The sequence below is a fragment of the Rhamphochromis sp. 'chilingali' genome (genome assembly GCF_963969265.1).
Source record: "Rhamphochromis sp. 'chilingali' genome assembly, chromosome: 11".
Classification (NCBI taxonomy): domain Eukaryota; kingdom Metazoa; phylum Chordata; class Actinopteri; order Cichliformes; family Cichlidae; genus Rhamphochromis; species Rhamphochromis sp. 'chilingali'.
Genome location: NC_137938.1, coordinates 29,858,717 through 29,881,697, shown reverse-complemented (window position 1 = coordinate 29,881,697; position 22,981 = coordinate 29,858,717). Strand labels below are relative to the sequence as shown.

At 40.1% G+C, this 22,981-nt stretch overlaps 1 protein-coding gene across 3 annotated transcripts; it reads left to right on the top strand.

The window, feature by feature from the left end:
- The first annotated feature begins 2,752 nt into the window (after positions 1-2,752).
- mag (myelin associated glycoprotein) lies at positions 2,753-21,590 on the top strand. 3 transcript variants are annotated; one of them, XM_080896035.1, is made up of 13 exons: positions 2,753-2,879; positions 6,310-6,429; positions 9,047-9,152; positions 9,842-9,917; positions 10,024-10,392; positions 10,500-10,796; positions 11,726-11,983; positions 12,516-12,776; positions 13,352-13,660; positions 16,904-17,003; positions 17,619-17,715; positions 17,991-18,044; positions 18,360-21,590. In XM_080896035.1, exons 4-13 carry the CDS (start codon positions 9,872-9,874, stop codon positions 18,516-18,518), a joined length of 1,950 nt encoding a protein of 649 aa, XP_080752161.1. In that variant the 5' UTR covers positions 2,753-2,879; positions 6,310-6,429; positions 9,047-9,152; positions 9,842-9,871; the 3' UTR covers positions 18,519-21,590. The 3 variants fall into 3 exon arrangements, with proteins under 3 accessions (XP_080752161.1, XP_080752162.1, XP_080752163.1); XM_080896036.1 differs by lacking the exon at positions 17,991-18,044; XM_080896037.1 differs by lacking the exons at positions 17,619-17,715; positions 17,991-18,044.
- Positions 21,591-22,981: the final 1,391 nt, after the last annotated feature.

Here is a 22,981-nt window from a genome sequence, read left to right as displayed (position 1 = left end):
TATAACCATTATCAACCATTTACAAGTTAACTTGTTAAAGGAAAAAAGAATTCTTCACCATTTTTTGGTGGCTTTTGTGAAACAGGCTCCAGGATTACAAAAGTCAGAGTTTGCTGGAAATAAACTAGTTCCCATGACACGTATTCTCGCCATGTCTGAAATGTAAAAGTGCTCATAACTGCGCAGTCACAGCTGAATGGAAGGTGAAATGGCAGACGTCCTTGAGACAAGAGACGGTAATCTTTCAAATGGAGATGAGCTTTCATACTTTCAGACAGCCTTTCTGCAAAGCCACTCTTGGTTTGCATTTGCTCTTGCAAAAAGTAATCAGAATCATTTCATAAAAAGGTTTCAGGAAAGTTCAATTTCTGCCTCCACACATGGCCAAGTGCTGCATGCACCATGTGTGGATGTCTGACCTCATTTGAAGTGCTCACACCTCGACAACAAGCTTTTGTTCCTGAGATGGGGACAATCATTATTTTCAATGCCTCGAGATAATACTTGTCCAGAAAACCTAAATTTCATCATTTTTATTTTTTTCATCATTTTGGAAAAAAACTGTTAAGGAATGAATAAAATTATATTAAGATTAGAACGCAGCTTTTGACACTTTAAATTTGAAACCATCAGTTTTTGTCCATTTTCAGCCCGGCTTGTGGCCAGTCAAACTCGCTGAAAGGCACAAGAATTACAACCAAGAGAGAACAGTCGAACAAGAGACAGAGACAAATGAGCAAGGGCAGAGAAAAGGGGATTGTTGTGATTAAAAGACAATTATCTGTGCACATCGACTTCCCAGTGTTGTGCGGTGTCAGGCTCGAGCTGAGCTTGTTCTGTCCCAGAAGGCTTTGGGAGACAATGGCTACTGTGTTAGGGGGAGGGAGGAGGTTTGATTGCAAGGCTTGGGGCTTCATGACACGGTTACAGCACCATGCAACTGTCTAAACACTCGTAATTCCACATAGGCTTAATAATGCATTTTCTTTAATAGTAACAGCAGGGAAGGAGCAGTTGGCAGTTTTATAGGTCAGCTAGCATCACCATGCAGGTGTGCTTTCTAACTTGAAGCAACTTAAACAAGTTAACAGAAATGTGGTGAACTGACTTTGGACAAAACTTAAGCAGCAATAAAATGCTAATGTCACAATTTAGTTACCCAGACTGTCTTTATATTGCTGTTGCTTGTTATGTGTGAGGGTGGCTGAAAAGTTGCAAAGCAGAACTATTACACAGACTGCACAGGTAGAAAGGAAAATGAATGCGTTCAAAAACCACTGCACAGTGACCTCAGATCACTGTGTGGCCTTTCTAAAGGATATAGAGGAGGAGTCTGCTGTGTCCTTACTCACCAAGACAGAGGAGATGGATCTCACACACAAATCATCAGCATCAGCTCTATGGTAAGATGTAGGGGGAAAAAGCCAAGCCCAATAATTCTAGGGAAAATCAACGTTTAAACAACGTAGACAAGGTATGATGTCATAATTACTGTTTAATTGGCCCTAGTGCTAATTTCATGCCATATCAGGAGCATTGTAATTCCCAGTTTCCAATTTGTTAAGTCTCTTTTTTTATTAATAATAATTATGTATATTTTATTGATCCCCATGGGGAAATTGAACCCATTCACTCAGTGAAGCAGTGGGGAACCATTAATCTAGTGCCCAGGGAGCAGTGTGTAGGAACAGTACCTTGCTCAGGGGTACTTCAGGGTAGCCGTTCAGTGGATTCGAACCCCTGACCTTCTGATCATTGGGCCACTCTACCTACTGAGCTATCCCCACTCTTTTGTTAAGCTATTGCTTAACAAAGCAGTAGCAGACCCTTTAACATCTAAATTGTCCATATCTTAGACTCCATATATTCATTTTTGGACTTCATAGTTCAAAATAATCCTTGTGTTTCTTATACCCCCCTAAGCACAGCCCCGTAGGTCACAGCCCTTAGCTCATTTCTAGCTCATTTTTTTCTGACTGGCCGCCAACCAGCCACTCAAGCAAAAGGTTTGAACATCGAGTGGGTGGGGCTTCTGTACTTATAGCCAGCTGTGTGTGAAGACCATATTAGGGTATCGGTGCTTGCTGACATCATACGAATGCAATAGTAGGAAAAAACACTGTCTAAAACAGAGCCTGAATTCATAGCTTTTACTTCGTAGGGATTTCTTGTACATCCACTGATATTAGTGTTTGAAGCTTTGGCTCTGTTAAAAAGGAACATACACGATTCTAAGTGTATAGTTATTTATTCACGGGGCAAAGCATTCTTTATTTTTTCTAGCCTCTGACTGCTAGCGTTATTTGAGGTTTTTAGTCTCCATCAATGACAGGCTTTGAATGAGCCTCATAGGATTCCTTTCTCTTTTCACTCATACCCCTCTTATTCAGCCTCCCTCCCAAACTCATTTCCTGCCTTGTGCTACACTGACACCCAGAAAGAAGTGGATCGCCTCTCCATCAATCCAAAATGATCAAATATGCTCAGTTCCATCCAACCTAAACCAAGTCATCATGTTGGACAGAAAGGCCTTGGAGCTCAAAGTCTCACCCGTATTTGTCAGGGTGAGGTGGAACAGAGTGGCCCTTTGTGGCCCCATGTGTATTTATGAATGGCTGAGCCTTGGGGCAAAGCTTGGGAACAATGCTGCTACACTGAAGGACTCATTTTGAGATGGGCGGGGGGTGGGGGGTGTTGTTGGTGATGATGGTTGTGATGGTGGTGGTGGGCAGAGCACTTTATTCCCCACTGTTGGGGCTTGGTACAGAGGGTGGCGAGAGGTCTTGGTGGTGCGATGCTTTGCATGTGAGTGTGGCTGCTGAAGCTGCTCATACAGGAGCTATTGAACGTTTGGAGGTCGACTGTGGTCACCTACACAGGTGAGGAGCAGTTTTTATTTGTGATTTTTATCCTCTTTTGAGGTTTTTATCTTTTCCTGAGAGAAAAAGCAACAGGATACAGATTTCTTCACATGGGGATTGAATTTTATTTAATCAGTCCATTAATCTGATTTTAACAATTTTGTTTTTTAAGGTCAAACACTTACGGACACGGTGAATGAGCGCTTGCTTGCGTGAGCGTTCATAAATGATGTGATGAGTGACCGAGGGTGTGAAAAAAGTGAGATGTGCTGTATGAATCACAAGTTAGACCAAGTTAGGTAATGAGTGTGTGTCTATGCATGTGTACACCTCTATGAGCGCTTGCGTGATTGAACGTGTTTGTGATGATGTGTAAGCGTGCATGGATGAGTGAGTGTGTGTGTTTTGAACATTAGCGGGGGATGCTAAAAGCCCAGCCAATTATTACTGGACAGATTTTACTGCCTGTGCCATTAGCACTGAGCTGTTCCTGCAAATGCCACAACATATTACGGTGTCTAATCAGACATGTGATGCCAGGTAGAAGATTCTTCGATTACACACCAAGCAAAACATTTTTACAAGTCATTTAACAGTAGTTTGGATGTATATGGTTTCTGTAATGAGACTGCGAGGAGCTGGAGTGATTCCTTGAATCTCAAAGAGGATGTTTTGTTTTTTTTAAGAGAAAAGTGGAAACAATCATGTTTAACCAAATGTGTTTCTCATATAATTCAGAGTGCTGCTTCAGGAGTTGAGGAGAGCATAATGTTGGTTAATTATATACCAATTAGTGATTTTTAAAGAAGATCGCAGAGCCACAAAGAGATATTAATTTATGCTAAATCACACCGGCTGTCAAGAAACATTTGAATTTCTCACCTTAAACTTTGTGACACTTCTAGGTGTAATGGATATGTGAAAATTTTGTCCTTCCAATTAAACTGTCGCAATTTAGAAATTTTCTGATTAATCTAAACTAGCCTGATTTTTACTAAATCCACACCTGGCATTTTATACACACTGTTTCAGGACATCAAGTCAAATGGAAGGTTTTAGGAAGCATTAAGATGGATTCACATATGCATTGTCTGTGTGGCTGAACAGGTGATGGCACTGTTTGTCGCCCCCTTTTGTTCAGAGCGGAAGGGAGAACGCTGTAAAGAGAGAAGGCCTGTGGCTTACCATCTGCACACAGGGATGGGGATTGCCAGTAGTTGGTTTTGCCAGGTAGCAGAGAAAGATAAGCTATTGGTGCTCCTGGTCTCTTAGTATGTTGGTGGTCTGCCAAATAAAGCTTGCTTTAATATCCTGTGCGTGTGTTTTGCTCTTGGTAAAAGCCTCCATTTATAATTGTAATCTATCTCTGTGTGTTGTTTGAGATGAAAGTGATGGTACACACCCACAAACTCATGCAAATACCGGGAAAAACACAGGCCATCTTTCTGTGGTTTCTCACTTTTGGGTATATGATACTGCCAGCAGAAGTTTCCTGCAAAAAACTTCAGATAAGAGTAAAGCATAGCTAAAATGTACCTAAACACTAAAATAAGTACATACATGATGAGCCTTATGTATGAGCCATACATAAGTCCAGTCTTTTACTTATGCCAACACTCTGCAGTACCTTGGACAGAATGTGTGACTGGATGTTGGCATATCTCAGTGTTTATGTTTGTATCTTGTGCACATGAGTGTGTGTGTGTGTGTGTGTGTGGTGCGCTGGGCTCATCGCAGCTCAGCGCGCCATGTGTGGGAGGGGGAGCAGCCATGTTTTAAGACCATCTGCTCTTCTGAGTATTTTGGTGGGAGCCTTAGCTTGTGGTGGATCAACGCGCGTCACAGGCAAGCAGCAAAGCACAAGCTGTGAGCGGGCCTGTTCCGGAAAAATTCCTTCAGTTTCTCACTTGGACAATGAGCAGTGTTCTGCACACAAGGTTCCCATTCTTTTTCTCTCTGTCCAAGAGCTCTGGTGATGCTCGTATAGATGTGGTGCAGACGATATTTACAATGAAAATGTTCTTCTTGGCAAAGCGGGGTGTTCGTGTAAACCTTTTGGTTTGTGTGAGCAATTTCAGTAATATAAAATGACTCATCAAAGGTGGCGTGGCCTGATTTAGCAGAACTGATTGTTTAGATAGCATCTGTATCCCCGAAGTGTGATGGGGAATAAATGATTACGTTGAAGTTTGATTGCCTCAGATATTAGAAAAGGACCTTTTGCACAAAGCATCACACAGATTAGATGAAGCTAAACATGTTTGATTACTGAGAGTTATCTTTTACATTTAAACTATTTTTAATTGCTTCTCTGTAAAGTTCCCTCTGCTTCTTTTTTGAGATAAATAAATAACCAGAGAAGAAATGTGATACATTTTAATAAGTTACCCTTTGAGTCTTTAATATGCATGCACTGTATAGGCAATGATTAGAGTCCCAGCAGCACAATGGAGCATGCTCAGCTTACAACCAGCACCAAGGGAAGCAGAGGAAGGTCGCATAGCTCCGCACCCCACACTGTGGAGTGTGCTGGCATGCCTTATGCTGCATGTGTGTGTAGGGGTTATGGCATGCTGTGCATTCATTTGTACATAGCTCCATAGCATCAATGCAACACTGTCTTCTTCAGACTCTCTCCAGTCTGTTTCTAGAGGGATTCCCTTGAGGTTATCCACAACTCCTTCAATGCCATGACTTGGCCTGTGGCTTAATGGCTCTTGAACAGTGACTCACTCTACATATAACAATAAGGGTGAGAAAAAAAAACTTCCATACTGGAGAGACAACTTGCCTTTGTTATATTTATACGCTTGCACTACTGCCTACTAACATTCCTTAGTAGGGAAAATATTAATGCAGATTTGCATAAGGCTGGAAAGATCAATGATCATGCCCCGAGGACTCTTAATTTCAGAAATTTAAATTCATTTAGACATGGTTTTCACAAATTGAATTGTGCGCTTTAGACTATTACTCTATGCTTTCCCACACACATCTGGAAAACGGTTGCATTGATTATGCAGTCATGGTGAACACAAATGAACCCTAACATCAAAGCGAAACTAACATCAAGTTTCAAGTTTCATGTTCTCCCAAAAGTTTAAATGTTGTTTTACTAAACCAATAATGAGTCATCTTTCCTTCACCAAGCAGCTTTGGCCCTTGTGTCTCAGTCACAACAACAAGTCTGTGTGAACAAAGTTCAAGAAATGTCAAGAAGTCTCAGAGGTTGAAGCATAATGTAGGCTCAAAGTTCAGGGCATCAAGGCACATAGGACAGTGCATGGAAGTGGTGGAAAGTAAAGGAATGCTGAGTGGGCCTGCAGTACACATATTCAGATCTGCCCACAACACATGTAAACCAGAGCTCACACAGACTCCTCTCTTCCCCTTCCCCTTGTCTGCTTCAACATATCTTTTTATCTCCATTTTCTATCCTTTCCCACAGACAGTGGCATCTGGGAAGCAGGGCAAGAAAACCAACTCGGGGAGAGCAAAAACAAAGGAAAGACGAAGAAAAAGTCAAGGCTGGGAGGCAGCAGGAGCCTGGTGCTGAGGCTGTTATGAGGTAAGTGTTTTCTGTGTGCATTGCGTGAGTCGTGTATATAAAAGTGTGCACACGTATGCTATGCTCTGTGCCAGCCATTTGTCCATCCCATCAATAAAGCCATTGTTGGTAAGGTTGGTGGTGGTGTCAGTGGCCCTGCCCAGCTGCTGTGCTCTATTCTCTCCTATGTTGCTGATGCATGGCCTCTCACCCTGGACACACTTACTTAGCTCTTGGCTTTTTGTTGCAGTGCAGATGTCTGAGGTTGATGCAACTTTGGAGAAAAGTTTGAATTGTCCCAGGCAACAGTGTGACATTATTGGCCAAGAATTCAAAGTCTGACCCTTTCTACAATATAGATATTTGGGTTTTTTGGTAGCTGAAATATATATTAAAAAAAAAAGGTCCTCTCACTTACTCAGAGTTTATAATTTGCTTGTGCAGTTCTGAGACTGTTTAGGTTGACTTTCATCACTCTCAATAGCACAGCTTTCAGTTGCAGCAGGCAGCTGTTGTTTTTTTGTTTTGGTTTTTTTGCTAAAAAAAAGTTTAAAAATCCCTCAGCTTTACACCACACACAATTTGCATCAAGTTGGTTAGCATAGTGGACAGCAGAGTGTTTAGAAACTGAAGAGTAATTTCCCTCAGGACTAGAATCAAAAACATAGCTAAACAAGAGACACCATTGGGATTACATTTACCAGGTGGCCAGAAAATCAAATTCAAATGATTATGCTAGTTTACCAGAAATGAAAATGATTAAATATTTGGTAACAACTTCATGATAATACTGTGTTCCCAACCTGGGTCCACTGCTTCCAGGTGCCCAAAATAACCAGATACGGTAGGTTTAAAGATCACAGGCAAATTTAAATATAAAGTGTAAAAATAAAATTACATCCTCATGCTCCTAGGAATTTGTGACTGTGACTGACTAATTATTGGACTGCATGATAAGTGGCACATCCAGTGCTTTTTTCAGTGTAAAATCAACTGAATTTTCCCTTCTCTCTAACAACAAGGCTAATATTGGTCAAGGATTCTCTGGGGGATGTTGGGATGTGTTAATCACGAAGCTCTAAAACACAATCCACTCTCAGACCCGCCATCTGCACACACCGGCTGCTGCATCGTGAGGCTGAAATCCGCTGCTTCTCCTTCTACAGGCATTTATTCTACGTCCAAACTAACCGTCATTATACTGGTGTACATCTCATTTGTATGCCACATTTAGACAAATAGATTTCTTTAGGAATAAGAAAACAACTGTGAACTCAAAGTAAATAATACAAATATAATGGCATTATATTGCACTTTGGATTGTAAATGAGTGAATTATGATAATTTCAGAGTACATTGCAAGCATATGAAAACTCCAGGCTTATGAGAAACTGGCTATTTATCATCTCAGAGAGGAGCAATATGCAGACATTATGGTGCATAATTTAATGTAAAAGCCTCAATATGGGGGTCAGAGCACATGCCACTTTTACTGCATGGCATCTTCCTTCCCTCTCTACTATGCATCTCAACAGCGTACTGGAAAATAAAGGCAAATATATCTAAAAATAACAGAGAAATAGTCCAACAAGCCTTTATTAACATGTGTTATTACATGTCAACATGACTATTTCAGTTGAATTAGAAAGGGTAAGATTCAGTAATATGAGCTTTTTCTTGCAGTCTGTTTCCTTTTTTTTTGAGTTTGATTGCTGTTTGGTGGTGAATTTAAGGACAAAGCATTTTTTATTACCTTCTGAGCACCACAGTAATGGGATGTATATTTGAATTCTGACCCCAGTACTCGAAATGGCCATGATTTTATTAGGATATCAAACCTCAGCTATTTTTGCATTTGCAGTGCATGTATTGCCAATAAAATAAAAATGACAGATTGAATTTATATAGAAATATAATAATAATAATAATAATAATAATAATAATAATAATAATAATAATGATAATAATAATGATAATGATGTATACTTTATTGATCCCCATGGGGAAATTACTCTCTCTGCATTTGACCCATTCACTCAGTGAAGCAGTGGGAGCAGTGTGTAGGGACGGTACTTTGCTCAGGGGTACTTCAGGGTAGCTGTTCAGTGGTACTTTAATATTATTCATTAGAGCTCATAATAGATGTGATGAAAATTTATATGGACTGATTTATTTCAACCTGAGGGTTGATATTCCAGACTATATAGTGAGCAAAGGAAGTAAACAACACAAACAGCTTGATTCTTCTGTGGTAATGTGCTTTTGTTTCTCACTTTTTCATTATCTCACTTGTTTTCATACGCTTTGATAAGTGAATATTGTCTATTCGGATTGATTTGTAGTACAGCACAGAAAGTACCAGTAATCCACTAATGACATGATGTGTGGTGACTGGAGTTTGGCTTTGTGTCAAGGCTCAGGAAACAGTGAGAGCCATTCACTGAATCGGCTTACGTATGGCAACCATAATGAGAGTGACTCTACTGAGGGGGAGCAAACAGGTGCTGACTGATGCTGTGTTTGTGTGACTTACTATTGGTCTGTGCAAGCGAGGGGGCTGCGAGTGCTGTAATCGCCTGGCAATGCTGATGTCACTGGTATTTTCTTTCTTTCTTTCTCTCTTTCTTTCTTTCCACAGAGAAGGAGGCTGTCAAGCTGTCTGGGTGTGAGTGAACACCCTCTAGTGGAACTGCTGAAGATTTGTTCTCAGAGGTTCCATTCATTTTAACCATCCGTATTTCAAGGTAAAACCACAGTAGTTCAAAACAGTAATACCTATTTTTACTTCTTGTATACGAGGTGCTTTTTCTTTCTAAGAATGTTCACACCACAACCCAATCTGATAAAAAGCCAAAACTCTCCATATGAGCAGTTTTCAACTTGTGACTGAGCCTTTGCAAGCAGCACTATCTGCACTTAATATACATATTCATAGACATAGCTCAAGTTAGTGTTAGCTCTGCATCTTTTAAATGTAGGACATGACAGAAAGGACGTTGACATTATTATATTTTTCTATAGTATTCACAGTATAGTAAGAAGGAATGTATTATCTTTTTGGATGTTAATGACACTTTTCAGTCCGTATACTGTAACGTGTGGTCCATGTTGCACACTAAGTATTGCAGAAATGTCATGTCATGTTTTGTGCCGGACAAAAAAGTAAAACCTGTGGGACTTTGATACAACTGATACTCTGATCTTTGTTTTTCTTAGTTTTACTGCAAAGTTCCACATTGGGGTTTTTGATAGAGGATTGCTATGATATACTATAAAACCAAGAAACTGTGAAACATTAAGAACATCTTGAATTTGTTTTTTAGAGGCCTGTGCGGCGTGTGAGTCATGCAGCAGCATCAGTGGTGGAAACGTGATATTTGTGTGTATGTGTATGTTTTTCTGTTGATGACTGACAGCATGGCGTCTGTTTCAGAGGTCTATGGTCCAGTATTGAGCAGAGACCATGTGGTGTTTAGAGCTGCTCCTACCACTGCTGTTGTTCATCAGTGGTAATAAATTCCTTTACTTCTATATTTTTATGATGATAGACAGGTAATATTCCTATGTGTATCCTGTATGTTGAAGAGTCCACTGAGCTTCTGTCTCTTCCCCCAGATGCCAGTTGCCAGTGGAATGTTTGGTTACCTCGGGATATCTCAGCCATGACAAATTCCTGTGTGGTCATCCCCTGCACCTTTATGTATCCGTCTGGAATAAGGCCGAGCCGTGGCATTCATGGTATCTGGTATTTTGGGCAGCCCTACCCACAACTCTTCCCTCCTGTAGTCTTTAAATCACGTACAGACGTTGTGCATGAGAGCTACAAGGGCCGAACCAAGCTGCTGGGAGATCTGCACCAGAGGAATTGCACTCTGCTCATCAACAACATTGGCACCGAGCACTCGGGGAGATACTACTTTCGTGCAGATCTCGGTGGAGCCAACATCTATACATACCCCGATTTCACTGAGCTCAAGGTTCTGGGTAAGTGACTGATGACAGGACGATCGGAAGTCGTTTTATAGTTGAAAATTTATAGCTATTAAAAAAGCCATAACAATCATATTTTCCTTTTATATTTCTGTCTCCAGATCAGCCCAACATCGATGTACCAGAGGAGATTGTTAGTGACGAGAGCTTGGAGCTTACATGCTATGCTCCTGATAATTGCCCAGACATGACTCCAGAAATCCAGTGGATGTACACGGACTACCTGCCCGACCCAGAATTCAGCACTGACCTCGTGGAAGAAAGCAACACAGCAGTCCTCTCCAACACCCTCACCTTCACACCCAGGCCCATGCACAATGGGCAGCTTCTAGGTTGCAGGGTCTATTACCCCAACACAACACTAGCCTATGAGAGGCTCATTTCTCTAGACGTCAAGTGTAAGTAAAAAAATAAAAACATCAAACTGAAAGACTGAAAAGCATTCCACTATGTTAGTATGGCTTCAAACGGGATGTTGAGCCTGACAGTTTGCAGTGAAGTGAGTTGAAGTGGATCTTTTTCTCAGAGATCACAAAACTCAAGCATATCTTTATGTCAGAAAGTTGATTCTGGATTCAGTTTTCTGGGATTCCCTTACCTGGATGATTGAACATGCATTAAGATATATTTGTATGGTTTAGAAAAAAATAACCGAAGAGCCTAAAATGAATTGTTAGTTAACACGGAGACATAGTACAGCTGATTTCAAAGGTGCTATGACAGTATTTAAGTAGTCACTGAGGATGACAAGAAATCAATAGCCTACGACTCTTTTTTTCATCTAAATCTCATGTATGGAATGACCTCAGATCAAGACAGCATCTTTGCAGTTTCTGTTCTGTTCCTATTGTGATAGATGAATAAACCTTCTTAACACTGACAAATCTGAAGTAGCAGTAATCCCACTATTATGAAATAGTACAAAATATTCCAGTTCAAATTACCAAAGTGTGAACTCTTATTATAAACTATTGTTCACTTCACTTTCGTTTCGCAAAAACCGATCTAAAAGTTGCTGAACCATTTCAGCTAACTGCTGACTAAAATTGTCACTAGCATGGTTGAAAACAATATCTGGTGCTTGTACAGGATTTAGTACAAAACATCAATCTGCATGTTTCACTTTTATTTAGATATAATTTGCTTTGAAGTCCCCTCAAGTTAAAGAGCTACCTTTCAACCTTTATTTGAGGGTGTAAATTTGTCGATTTGTTGATTTCTTTTATTGAAAAGATTAAATCATTTTTTAGGAGACAGTTATTCTGTGAATTGCAGACATCATTCGAGTTCTTGGAAAATAAATTCCCTGTTATATGTTTCCTGGCAGATGCTCCACGCTCTGTGTGGGTGAATGCCTCTTCAGAGGTGATGGAAGGCAGCTCTGTGACACTGCACTGTGAGGTAGACAGTAACCCTCCTGCCAGGATCGCCTGGATGTTTGGAGACCAAGAGCTGCTGTGGGACACAGCATCCAATGTTTCGCTCATGCTAGATGATGTGACACCTGCAAATGAGGGAATTTACACCTGTGTTGGGGACAATGGCTATGGCATCATGAACACCTCACTCTACCTGGCTGTAAAGTGTAAGTTTTTGAGATAGCAAATGACTCCCAACCCCAGCATTTGTAAGCATAAGTGAAAATCTTTTGAATGTCAACCCCCCGTGTGGATTCATAATACAGTTGATCTAAACAGGGACTCACAACAAGAAGTTATAGATGCTCAATGATTTCCAAACCATTGCCACTTTACTGATAAGATTTCATTTAATAACCACCATTAAAACCACAATAAAATGTCCTGGGAAATCAATGTATCTGGTCCATAGAGCTTAAATGTTCTTTTTGTTTTGGTACAAACATTGGGTGAGACAAGTAAATGAATGTACTACAAAAACCTGCTCAGAATCTGTACTGCATATTTTTAGATATATCAAAGTCACTGTTTATTTATTTAGGTCACTGTGTGTCCAAAAGGAAAAAAAAAAGATATTGTGGGTTTTATTTAATTTGGTGCCTTTGAAATGAAGAAGGATCTTATGTAAGAATTATAAGATAGAGGTTTTCTTATATGAATAGTAAACATAACAAATTCATTTTCTCTTCTTTGTTGCAGATCCTCCCCATGAGCCTGTGGTAAATGACTCCATTACAGTAGTAGAGGGTACCACTCTGGCCCTGCACTGCAGCACACAGGGAAGCCCAGCACCCACCCTCACCTGGCTGAAGGATGGGCAACTGGTGGGCACCATCACTGCGGATGAGCTGTCAGTGCTGACGATTGTGGAAATCACACCGCAGGGAGATGGACAGTACCGCTGCCTGGCAGAGAATGAGCATGGGAGAGCCAGCAGCTCCCTCAACATCACTGTCGAGTGTGAGTGCGTCAGTTTTCTGTATTATATTTTTAAAGGGAGTCTAAAACTAGGCCAAAGAATAAAGCATGATGGCAGCAAGAGATATGTTTGTGTAACCCTCCAATGTACGGTAATGTGCTATCTGTATGGTGAATTGCACTTTGTAGAATTCCACAAAACTTCTTATTTCCTTTGAGTAAAAACGTACTTTAACCTCCTAGGACCTGGCGTCCAAATATGTGGACATCACATTTTGGGTTATTTAGACCAAAATACTAAATTTTGCTCTACAAGGGCCTGATATCCACTTACGAGGACACTATACTGCTACTGTTCTATCAAAATTTTAAACGAATATCCTCATATGTGGCTTTTATTTTTCTTAAAAACAAAAATAAGGTTAAAAAAATCTAGTAATTCTTTGTTTTTACATTTATTGGGTCCCAATGTGATCGGATATCAAAGATAAATTAAAAATGCATGCCGTGGAAGAGTTCAGGTCTTAGGAGGTTAAAGGAAATCTTGACCAAAGGAGTATAATTTGTTACTAGTCAACAGCTATCTGATGTAATCATCTCTTGCCCTCCCTCATTAGATGCCCCTGTGCTTCTGGAGGAGTCAAAGTGCACAGTGGTGAGGGAAGGTGTCCAGTGTGTCTGCATGGCCACAGGGAACCCTGAACCCACTATCGAGTTCTACCTGCCTGACCTGAACATCACCATCAACGAAACAGACGGCCGGTACAACTTCTACACGCACACAGACGGGCACACGTCCACAGGAATGATCAAGCTACGGGAGAAAGGTGAACGGGTCGACAACGGCAGCCCTGCTGTCAACGTCCACTGCAGCATCTCCAATGCATATGGAAGAGAGAGCATACTACTGGAGCTGCAGCAAGAGAGTGAGTAGACAACTTTACTTAGTATTTAGTTTGACACTAAGTAATGTGTCACTATTATCACATCCTATTTAAATTGATATGACACTACACAGGGAGTGCAGAATTATTAGGCAAGTTGTATTTTTGAGGAATAATTTTATTATTGAACAACAACCATGTTCTCAATGAACCCAAAAAACTCATTAATATCAAAGCTGAATGTTTTTGGAAGTAGTTTTTAGTTTGTTTTTAGTTTTAGCTATTTTAGGGGGATATCTGTGTGTGCAGGTGACTATTACTGTGCATAATTATTAGGCAACTTAACAAAAAACAAATATATACCCATTTCAATTATTTATTTTTACCAGTGAAACCAATATAATATCTCCACATTCACAAATATACATTTCTGACATTCAAAAACAAAACAAAAACAAATCAGCGACCAATATAGCCACCTTTCTTTGCAAGGACACTCAAAAGCCTGCCATCCATGGATTCTGTCAGTGTTTTGATCTGTTCACCATCAACATTGCGTGCAGCAGCAACCACAGCCTCCCAGACACTGTTCAGAGAGGTGTACTGTTTTCCCTCCTTGTAAATCTCACATTTGATGATGGACCACAGGTTCTCAATGGGGTTCAGATCAGGTGAACAAGGAGGCCATGTCATTAGTTTTTCTTCTTTTATACCCTTTCTTGCCAGCCACGCTGTGGAGTACTTGGACGCGTGTGATGGAGCATTGTCCTGCATGAAAATCATGTTTTTCTTGAAGGATGCAGACTTCTTCCTGTACCAATCCAATCCAATCCAACTTTATTTATATAGCACTTTTAAAAACAACAAAGTTGACCAAAGTGCTTTCCAATAATAAAACAGAGATAGCAGTTAAAACCATACTTTAAGCATACAATGAAATCAATAAACAAAATAAATATATAATTGAAAAAGAAGCTTGAAGAAGGTGTCCTCCAGAAACTGGCAGTAGGACTGGGAGTTGAGCTTGACTCCATCCTCAACCCGAAAAGGCCCCACAAGCTCATCTTTGATGATACCAGCCCAAACCAGTACTCCACCTCCACCTTGCTGGCGTCTGAGTCGGACTGGAGCTCTCTGCCCATTACCAATCCAGCCATGGGCCCATCCATCTGGCCCATCAAGACTCACTCTCATTTCATCAGTCCATAAAACCTTAGAAAAACCAGTCTTGGGATATTTCTTGGCCCAGTCTTGACGTTTCAGCTTGTGTGTCTTGTTCAGTGGTGGTCGTCTTTCAGCCTTTCTTACCTTGGCCATGTCTCTGAGTATTGCACACCTTGTGCTTTTGGGCACTCCAGTGATGTTGCAGCTCTGAAATATGGCCAAACTGGTGGCAAGTGGCATCTTGGCAGCTGCACGCTTGACTTTTCTCAGTTCATGGGCAGTTATTTGGCGCCTTGGTTTTTCCACACGCTTCTAGCGACCCTGTTGACTATTTTGAATGAAACGCTTGATTGTTCGATGATCACGCTTCAGAAGCTTTGCAATTTTGAGACTGCTGCATCCCTCTGCAAGATATCTCACTATTTTTGACTTTTCTGTGCCTGTCAAGTCCTTCTTTTGACCCATTTTGCCAAAGGAAAGGACGTTGCCTAATAATTATGCACACCTGATATAGGGTGTTGATGTCATTAGACCACACCCCTTCTCATTACAGAGATGCACATCACCTAATATGCTTAATTGGTAGTAGGCTTTCGAGCCTATACAGCTTGGAGTAAGACAACATGCATGAAGAGGATGATGTGGACAAAATACTCATTTGCCTAATAATTCTGCACTCCCTGTAATAAAGATTTTAATACATGTCAGATGTTATTTTCTGACATCTGTATCTTTAAAGTATCTGTACTTTACGCGTAAGCAATGCCTGGTTATGACTATTTCCTGTTATGTGTCATGAAGCTTAAGGCAATGGAAATTTTTGTGCTTTTCTACTAATTACAATAAACTTAAACACCGTAGTCAATTTTCAATCAATTCCACTTACATTGACCCTTTTCCATAAATTAAATGTTTATTGATTTGCTACAGAAAATGGATCCGAACAAAAAAAGCACAGTTTTCTCCTATTTGATTAGCAGTTAAAAATTCCACAATGGTCAGCAGTTTAAAAAAATAAGTCTCTTTTCTTCCGTTTATATTTTCTTCTATACCTAAATCCTCTAGACTATGCTATAAATACTTACGACATCCACTGCTTACTTTATTAGGTATAAATAATACAAGGTTGGACCACCTTTTGTCTTCAGGCCAGCATTAATTCCCAGGAGTTGCTGGAAATATTCCTAAGTTTTGCTCCATACTGACACGATAGCATCTCTCATGAAACCTGTTTTAGATGATTTGAGCTTTGTGACATTATCCTGCTAGAAGCAGCCATCAGAAGATGAGTACACTGTTCTCACATAGGAATGAACATGGTCAGCAACAATACTCAGGTAGGCTGTGGCATTTAAACAATGTTCAAGAACTCAGAGTGTGCCAAGAATATATCCCCCACACCATCGAACCACCGCCACAGCCTGAACTGCTGACACAGGGCAGATTCTGATCATAACATCCAAATGCCTTAGCAGAAATTGAGACTCATCAGACCAGACATTTTTTCCAATTTCTTTGTGTATTGTAGCCTCAGTCATGTTTCTAGCTGATTGTGTGTTCTTGTGCTGCTGTAGTCTATCGTCTTCAAGATAGTATGTTCAAAGGTGCTCTTCTACCTTGGTTGTAATGAGTGTTTATTTAGTTACTGTTGGCTTCCTATCAGCACAAAGCAACCTGACATTACACTCTGACATCTAGCATGAACAACACATTGTTTTTTTAGAGAATTGCTACTCACTGGATAATTTATTTTCTTTTCTGACCTTTCTCTGTAAACCTTGAACATGGTTGTGTGGGAAAATCCCCATAGGTCAGGACTTTCTGAAATACTCGGAGTCACTGAAATACAAAATCACCTTTCTTCCCCATTCTGATGCTTGGTTTGAACTTGAGCAAGCTGACTCAAACATGTCTACATGGTCTTAAATTCACAGAACTGCTGTCATGTGATTGGCTGTTTAGACATCTGTGTAATGAGCAGTTGAACAGGTGTATCTAAAAGAGCTGCCAGTGAGTGTATATGGCTTGTTAGCTCGGTGGGCAGTTTCTCCATGTGTTACTCAATGAAGTTTACAGTAATTCACTCCCCTTCATTTTTGTTTTTACCACCTCTGTTTTCAGAAAAGTACATGATGGCAGTTATAGTCGGCACCATTGGAGGAGTGGCAGTCATAGCCTTCATCATTGCAGCAGTTAGATATGTTGGTCACAACAACAAGAAGTGAGTATAAATGACAAACTAATGGAGAAGCCGTTGCAAGGCAGGAGTAGTCAACTTCCTTACTAAGCGTTTTCTGAAATCCAAGGAAACACTTAAGCCTAGTCATCCATTCTAAAACACATCGTTGCACACTGTATACGAGTGAATGTGGGACTGATGTGGACGTGAGAATTATTTCTCCTGAGCAATTTCAGTTCATTTGCAGTGACAAGTCCTTGTTGAAATCCTTGGAGATCTACACTGGCTGCCTTGTGGAGTTGGTTAGCAAGCTGGACTAACCTTATATTTTGCAGGCACGATTCCCTGCTCTGACACTGCTTCTGTATCCTTGACCTGCTATGCTAAATACAACTCGAGTAGCCCTCTTAACCAAAGTGCTTTATTTTAGCCTCAAGGCATATTTGGACCACCAAATTTGCAAGCTTTCTCTGGCCCTGAAGTGGGTGTGATCTCAGCGACTAAACCCATAAAATAACCACGTCACTCACAGCCACGGTTGGCCTCCAGCATAACCTTACAGAGCTTGTTGTTTTAAAATGGATGCCCAGGCTTGGCGTGTCGCCCTGCGTTAGTGGCAGTCGAGACCGAGTCTGATTATGTGACTCCGTCCCCCAGAGAGAATGGCAACCCTAGGCAGGACGTGGTCCTGGAGAACCCAGCTTTGTACTACAGCGCAGTCAAGAAGGACAAACAAAATCTGAGGAAGAAAGTGGTGAGACATGTTGATGTCAATGATTATGATTATGATTGAGGATGGGTTGGATTACCATTCTCAGATTGTTTGGGGTTAAAGTTTTGTGTAATGAAAAAGTCGTACAGTCATGATAAGACCCCATGTTAACCTCTGAAATGAGGTACCAGAAAGAATCTGTCCCACTAGCAGTCTAGTAGCTCCAACCATGACCTTTCCAAACACTGTTTTTCTCTTGCTTTCATCGCTTCTCTGCGTTTTTCTGTGTGTTTTTCTCTCCCCTAACTCTTGCACAGCTTAAGACAGAGCTGTTGGGCTCAAAGTTTAACTCCATTCTAGAGGAGACTACGGTAAGGTTCCCCTACAAATCCCCATTAAAACAAAAAACCAAAAAACACAAGCCTCAGTGACAGATGCATCTCCTCGCATATCAGCTTCTGTGTTCTGTACACTGCTGTTTGTTTCCAATACTGCCTTCTGCATGGCTGCCTCATTGCTAACACAAACTGCCAGTCTAACAGGAAACATCTCAGACTCCCTCTCAGTATGTCGACCAGTAATCACTAACATCTTTTCTTTAGTGTCTGTCGCGCTCTTCTGCAATCTGAGGTGTCACTGGCACCTTGCCGCTGATTTTTGCCGCTAAACTGTGTTTCTGTCTGCAGGGAGAAGACGGGGATTATCAATCTGTGGGCACTATGGCGGGACTGGAGAGGCAAGAGCTGAATTACGCTTCCCTGGAGTTTATCGGGGCAAGGTCCAGGGAGGGGGCCTCAGGGAGGAGGGATGACGGCAGCAACTACACAGAAATCAAAGCCAAATGAATCGCGATCCTTCCCTGATCCCTCGGCTATGCGAGATGCAGTGGCAGCCCTATATTACACACATCATCTGCCCCGTAAACTGTGTAATAACCCCACCTCTTCTCCTGGATTTCACTCTGCATATGACTCTTTTGTTCCCCCCTCATTTTTATCAAATTTATCACATGTAATCTTCTGCTCTGTGGCAGTTTCCGCTGCTATGGACTGCCCCTCCTCCATGGGATCCCCCGTCACATACCACCATTAGGGAAAAACTGGTATTTCTGGTGGTTTTGAGCAACACCAACTGGACGATGTAAAGCACATGTTAATTTCAAGCCTAGTTCAAGTTGCAGTACATTGTCTCTACACACAGCGTTAAACGGTGGCCATATTTTTATTCTTTTCTCCTTTTGATTGCTGTTGTGTCTGTCTCACTGTTTGCTCTCCATCTATTCTTTTAACTGTCACTGTGTCTGCTGCCAGTCGAAGCATCAGGGCAAGGAGTAACTGCTTTTTGTTGTCTTATCTTTATGTGTGTCTGTGTACTGAGAGCGAACCCTCTCCTATCTTGTTGTGTCCTAAGAAGATAACTGTCAGAAATGAGAAAAGGAGATGCCTTTAGATTCCACATAATTGTATTTAATGTGTGCTGTGACACAGTAGCCTCTCATTTTACCTGGAAAAAGTCACCATCACTTCTGATAGTAAGTCTGTAAATTTAAGCGACATACTTTCCAGTTCTGAAAAAGGTCGAACCTTGATTCTGGCATTTTTCGTGTAGGTGTAAGAATGAGATCTGAGGGGATTTCTTCCACTGTGGCCAACGCAAAGTGTCTCATTTTCTACTTCTTTTCCACAATGCACGTGTGTCTTCAAAATTATTCAAGTCAACTAGAAAATACAGACCTGAAGCACAACATACTTGCTTGTGAGTGGCCAAAGTGTTATCTCCTATAGACAATGTGTGTATGTATGAATGGGTGTGTGTATTCAAATTGTGCTGAAAGATCACTGGACACTGATTTCTGGGGTCTTTGGGAAGTTTCAGCATCGCCTCACTAGAGGTCTGTGCTTTGTTCTCACAGGATTGCGTCAAATGTTTGAATGGCAAAAGGTGATGCTGACAAGCCATCTGGTTGTGCTACTCAGTGACATTTGATGAACCTGTGGTGTATTATTAAAGCTCACTAATAGTCTAACTTGATAATGATGGTGTCAATAATATATTAATTTGATGTATATTGATGGTGAAAGGGATTCTAGTTTGTACAGTAAACATCCTGCATGATTCTTTTGCCAGCAGGCACACATTCAAGTATTGAACAGCAGTGAAAAGCCAGACTGACAAATGAAAAGCAGTTTTGTCACACGTCACTCAGCCACTCTGACTGAACACTGTCTTAATAGAAGGTTAGAAAACAGTTCCCAACCTCTGACTACATGAATCTACATGAAGTTAAATCAAAGGCTGTGTTTTCTGTATTGTTTCCATTAATCATTAAGGGAGTACTTAGTATTTTAGCATTGCTTATCCATTGAATGTATTAACTCACAAGAGACAGGGTTTTTTCTTCTTCTTTTTTTAATAAATGGCCAAATTCACAGGAACCACGATGTCCAGAGTTTGGTCCCTGGTACTGGTTTAGTTCCAATTACAGAGTCATAAGTTACCCTTAATGCGAGCAATAGCTTAATGGAAGCAATCTTTACCTTTGAAGCACCATGCCTTCAGATTTTCTGAAGCTAGTTGAGAACATTGTATTGTGTAGCTTTTTACTTAGTACAGACCAAACCTCATACCTGATCTAAACAAACCAAGAAGCCTCCTACCTGTCAGTTTACACCATGTCTTATAGAGTCATCTCTCAGACTTGCACACACACTGTAGCCATAACTCCCTATACCCTATCATTTTGCATAAGAAACTATAGATATTGATTGTAATTTTGATTTAAATTGGTATTTATTGCACCTCAGATTGATTTTAACAATGTAACACAGAATAGCAAATATGCAATTTTTAATGTACATTGTTAAATGTATGTAAAGATGTTTATGGAAAAGTCAAGTGGAAAACAAAAGAAAGAAATGGAGAAATAATCTCTTTGTGAAGATTAAAATTTCTTTGGATATAAATATAATGACTAAAGGTTTATAAAATCCTATTATGAAATTTGGTTTGTTTTGTTTGGCTGTCTCATTTAAAATGATGGAGTAAGTTGACTGAAGCAGCAGAGTGTTTATGTAAGCTGTGTTTAAATGGTTTCATAATCAGCAGAGCAAAATCCACTATAGGCCTCAAACTACAGTAATTTTGTACAGGTACAGACATCTCTAGAGGGGAAAGGCATTGTGAAACAAAGAATGATACATTATAAGGAGCACTTCAGTTTTAACTGTTAAACTGAACTGAACCCAAATGAATCTCTCTGTCAAAATGAATAAACCATGATGATGAAACTTCAGATTACGTTTGGTTTTAACTACAAGTGAAGACCTGACGTTTTTCTAACTGGATGCTCTTCCGTTCTGGTAATAATATGCAGGTATAATTTTTACCTGTAGCTTTATGATGAGAAATGAGACATTTTTTTATTAAATTTCACTGATTAAGACTTTTAATCAATGCTGGCCTTTTATTAAGACACTGTTCTCTTAAATTATAGATGAAGGGTTCCAAATATGCAAGCTAGCATTCCTAAATTGCCTGCCTGCACAGAGTCATTAACCATTCACTGTCTCCGATCTCCTCATATTCTTATTTATTTATTTTTAAAGCAGAAATATCTTATCTAATCTTTGCCACAGTGTGCTGTAAAGAAAATGTGTATGTCCAGTACTTTGTGGTGATCATAATAATTATTATGGAGTTTTTGTTTCTTCATTTATGATTATATAATTTAGATCGGGGTTTGCAGTCTCTGCAAATAAGCACTGTTGTAATGACTGTAGGTTTGTCACCAATGATGTAGTTTGCTTGCTCTTTTATTTTAAAAAGTCCTTGATGCCTCCAGCAAATTCATTTGTCTTCAGTTTCCTGCAAATATAAATAAAACAAAGACAACACCGTATGGAAACAGCTGTTTATTGATAGAAAACAACTAGTTTCTGTCTGTTTATTATTCTGTTTTGGTGTTCTGAAATGCAAAAATGTATGCCACATATTGGTTTTATTTCTCGGACTAAGTTCTTTTAATGGCTAAAGAACGTTTGAAAATGAAAGAAACAAAAACATGATCAAACCCTACAAGTCAAGATTGTGTGTCACAAAAAAATCTAAACACAGAGCCGAATACATTAAGCCTCCAGTGCTCATCCAGTCTGCAAGCGTGCTGTTTTGTTAATGATTTAATCTGGAAACACACGATCCATTACTGCTTCTGTTCAGCCATTTAGTGGCCTGATAACATTAGAAGCAGATGCATCGGGGGTTGGACTTGGCACACAGATAATCTCAAGTATGTGTTATAATTGCATACTTTCCCAACTTCTAACAAGTATTTGTGCCCAAAGAAGATTTTATTTTCAGTCTCAATGTCAAAAGGTGTCTATGTCTATACTGTACCACCACCAGGTTAAGAGGAATTTTGCATTTTTAGTTGGTTTGCTGTACCTCTCTATTGCAATAAAATACTTGCTGTTGATGCTAATTATGTCTAGAATCTGCAAAATATAGGCTCCATGCAAAATAGTGCACGAGAACTGGCACTGCTGGATGTTTTAGAGCTGTTTTTGCAAAATTTGGAGACAGCTGGCTGAAATATTCAAGAAGGAGGCAAAGAGGAGTATATATATATATATATATTTTTTTTTTTTTCTTCATGAATTTATGTTGAAATTACAGAGACCCACCGGTTCCAGTAAAAGTCTTCTCAAACATGCATGTCTAGAAAAAATAGCAAGGAGAGGAAGACCAGACCTTCCATTTTAAATCCATCCAGCTAATTCCCACCTACGGGTCTGGCATTAAAAGAAGCAAACCTGTCTCAGAGACTATCAGTGTGTGGCAGGATAAGTATAAGCAAATGATGAATGGGCATGTTTTTCAGCTATATAATAATACTGACATTACTGCAGAAGGGATCACAGGGTAATTAATTTTAGTGACAATACTGCGGTTCGAAAAAGAAACCAGTATGATATAACCAAACATCAAAGTCTAGATCACATTTAAAATTAAAGATTGCATCAGATGAAAAGAACAGGACTCCTGGAGCAATAATGCAATTAATGGAAGCTGTTCAAAGAGAACTGAAAAAGGAAACTAAAGGAAGCAAGAGGGCAAGCCAGTCAACATGTTTGAACTCCACCTTGAAACAATAACAACTATGGGATACATTCATACAAATACACTGAATTATTTTTGCAAACATGGTGATTCTGCTGAGTGTAATTGTATCACTGATTGTAAAAATCTGTCTTCTATAGTCAAAGGAGCTTGCAAAGAAAAGCGTCTGGACTTCTTTAAGTTGCTTGAAGAC

Excerpts from the sequence above, each read along its gene's own strand:
- mag (XM_080896035.1), top strand. The coding sequence starts at position 9,872 with ATGTGGTGTTTAGAGCTGCTCCTACCACTGCTGTTGTTCATCAGTG. Across the intron at positions 10,797-11,725 it reads CATTTCTCTAGACGTCAAGT|ATGCTCCACGCTCTGTGTGG; the intron begins GTAAGTAAAAAA and ends GTTTCCTGGCAG. Across the intron at positions 11,984-12,515 it reads ACTCTACCTGGCTGTAAAGT|ATCCTCCCCATGAGCCTGTG; the intron begins GTAAGTTTTTGA and ends TCTTTGTTGCAG.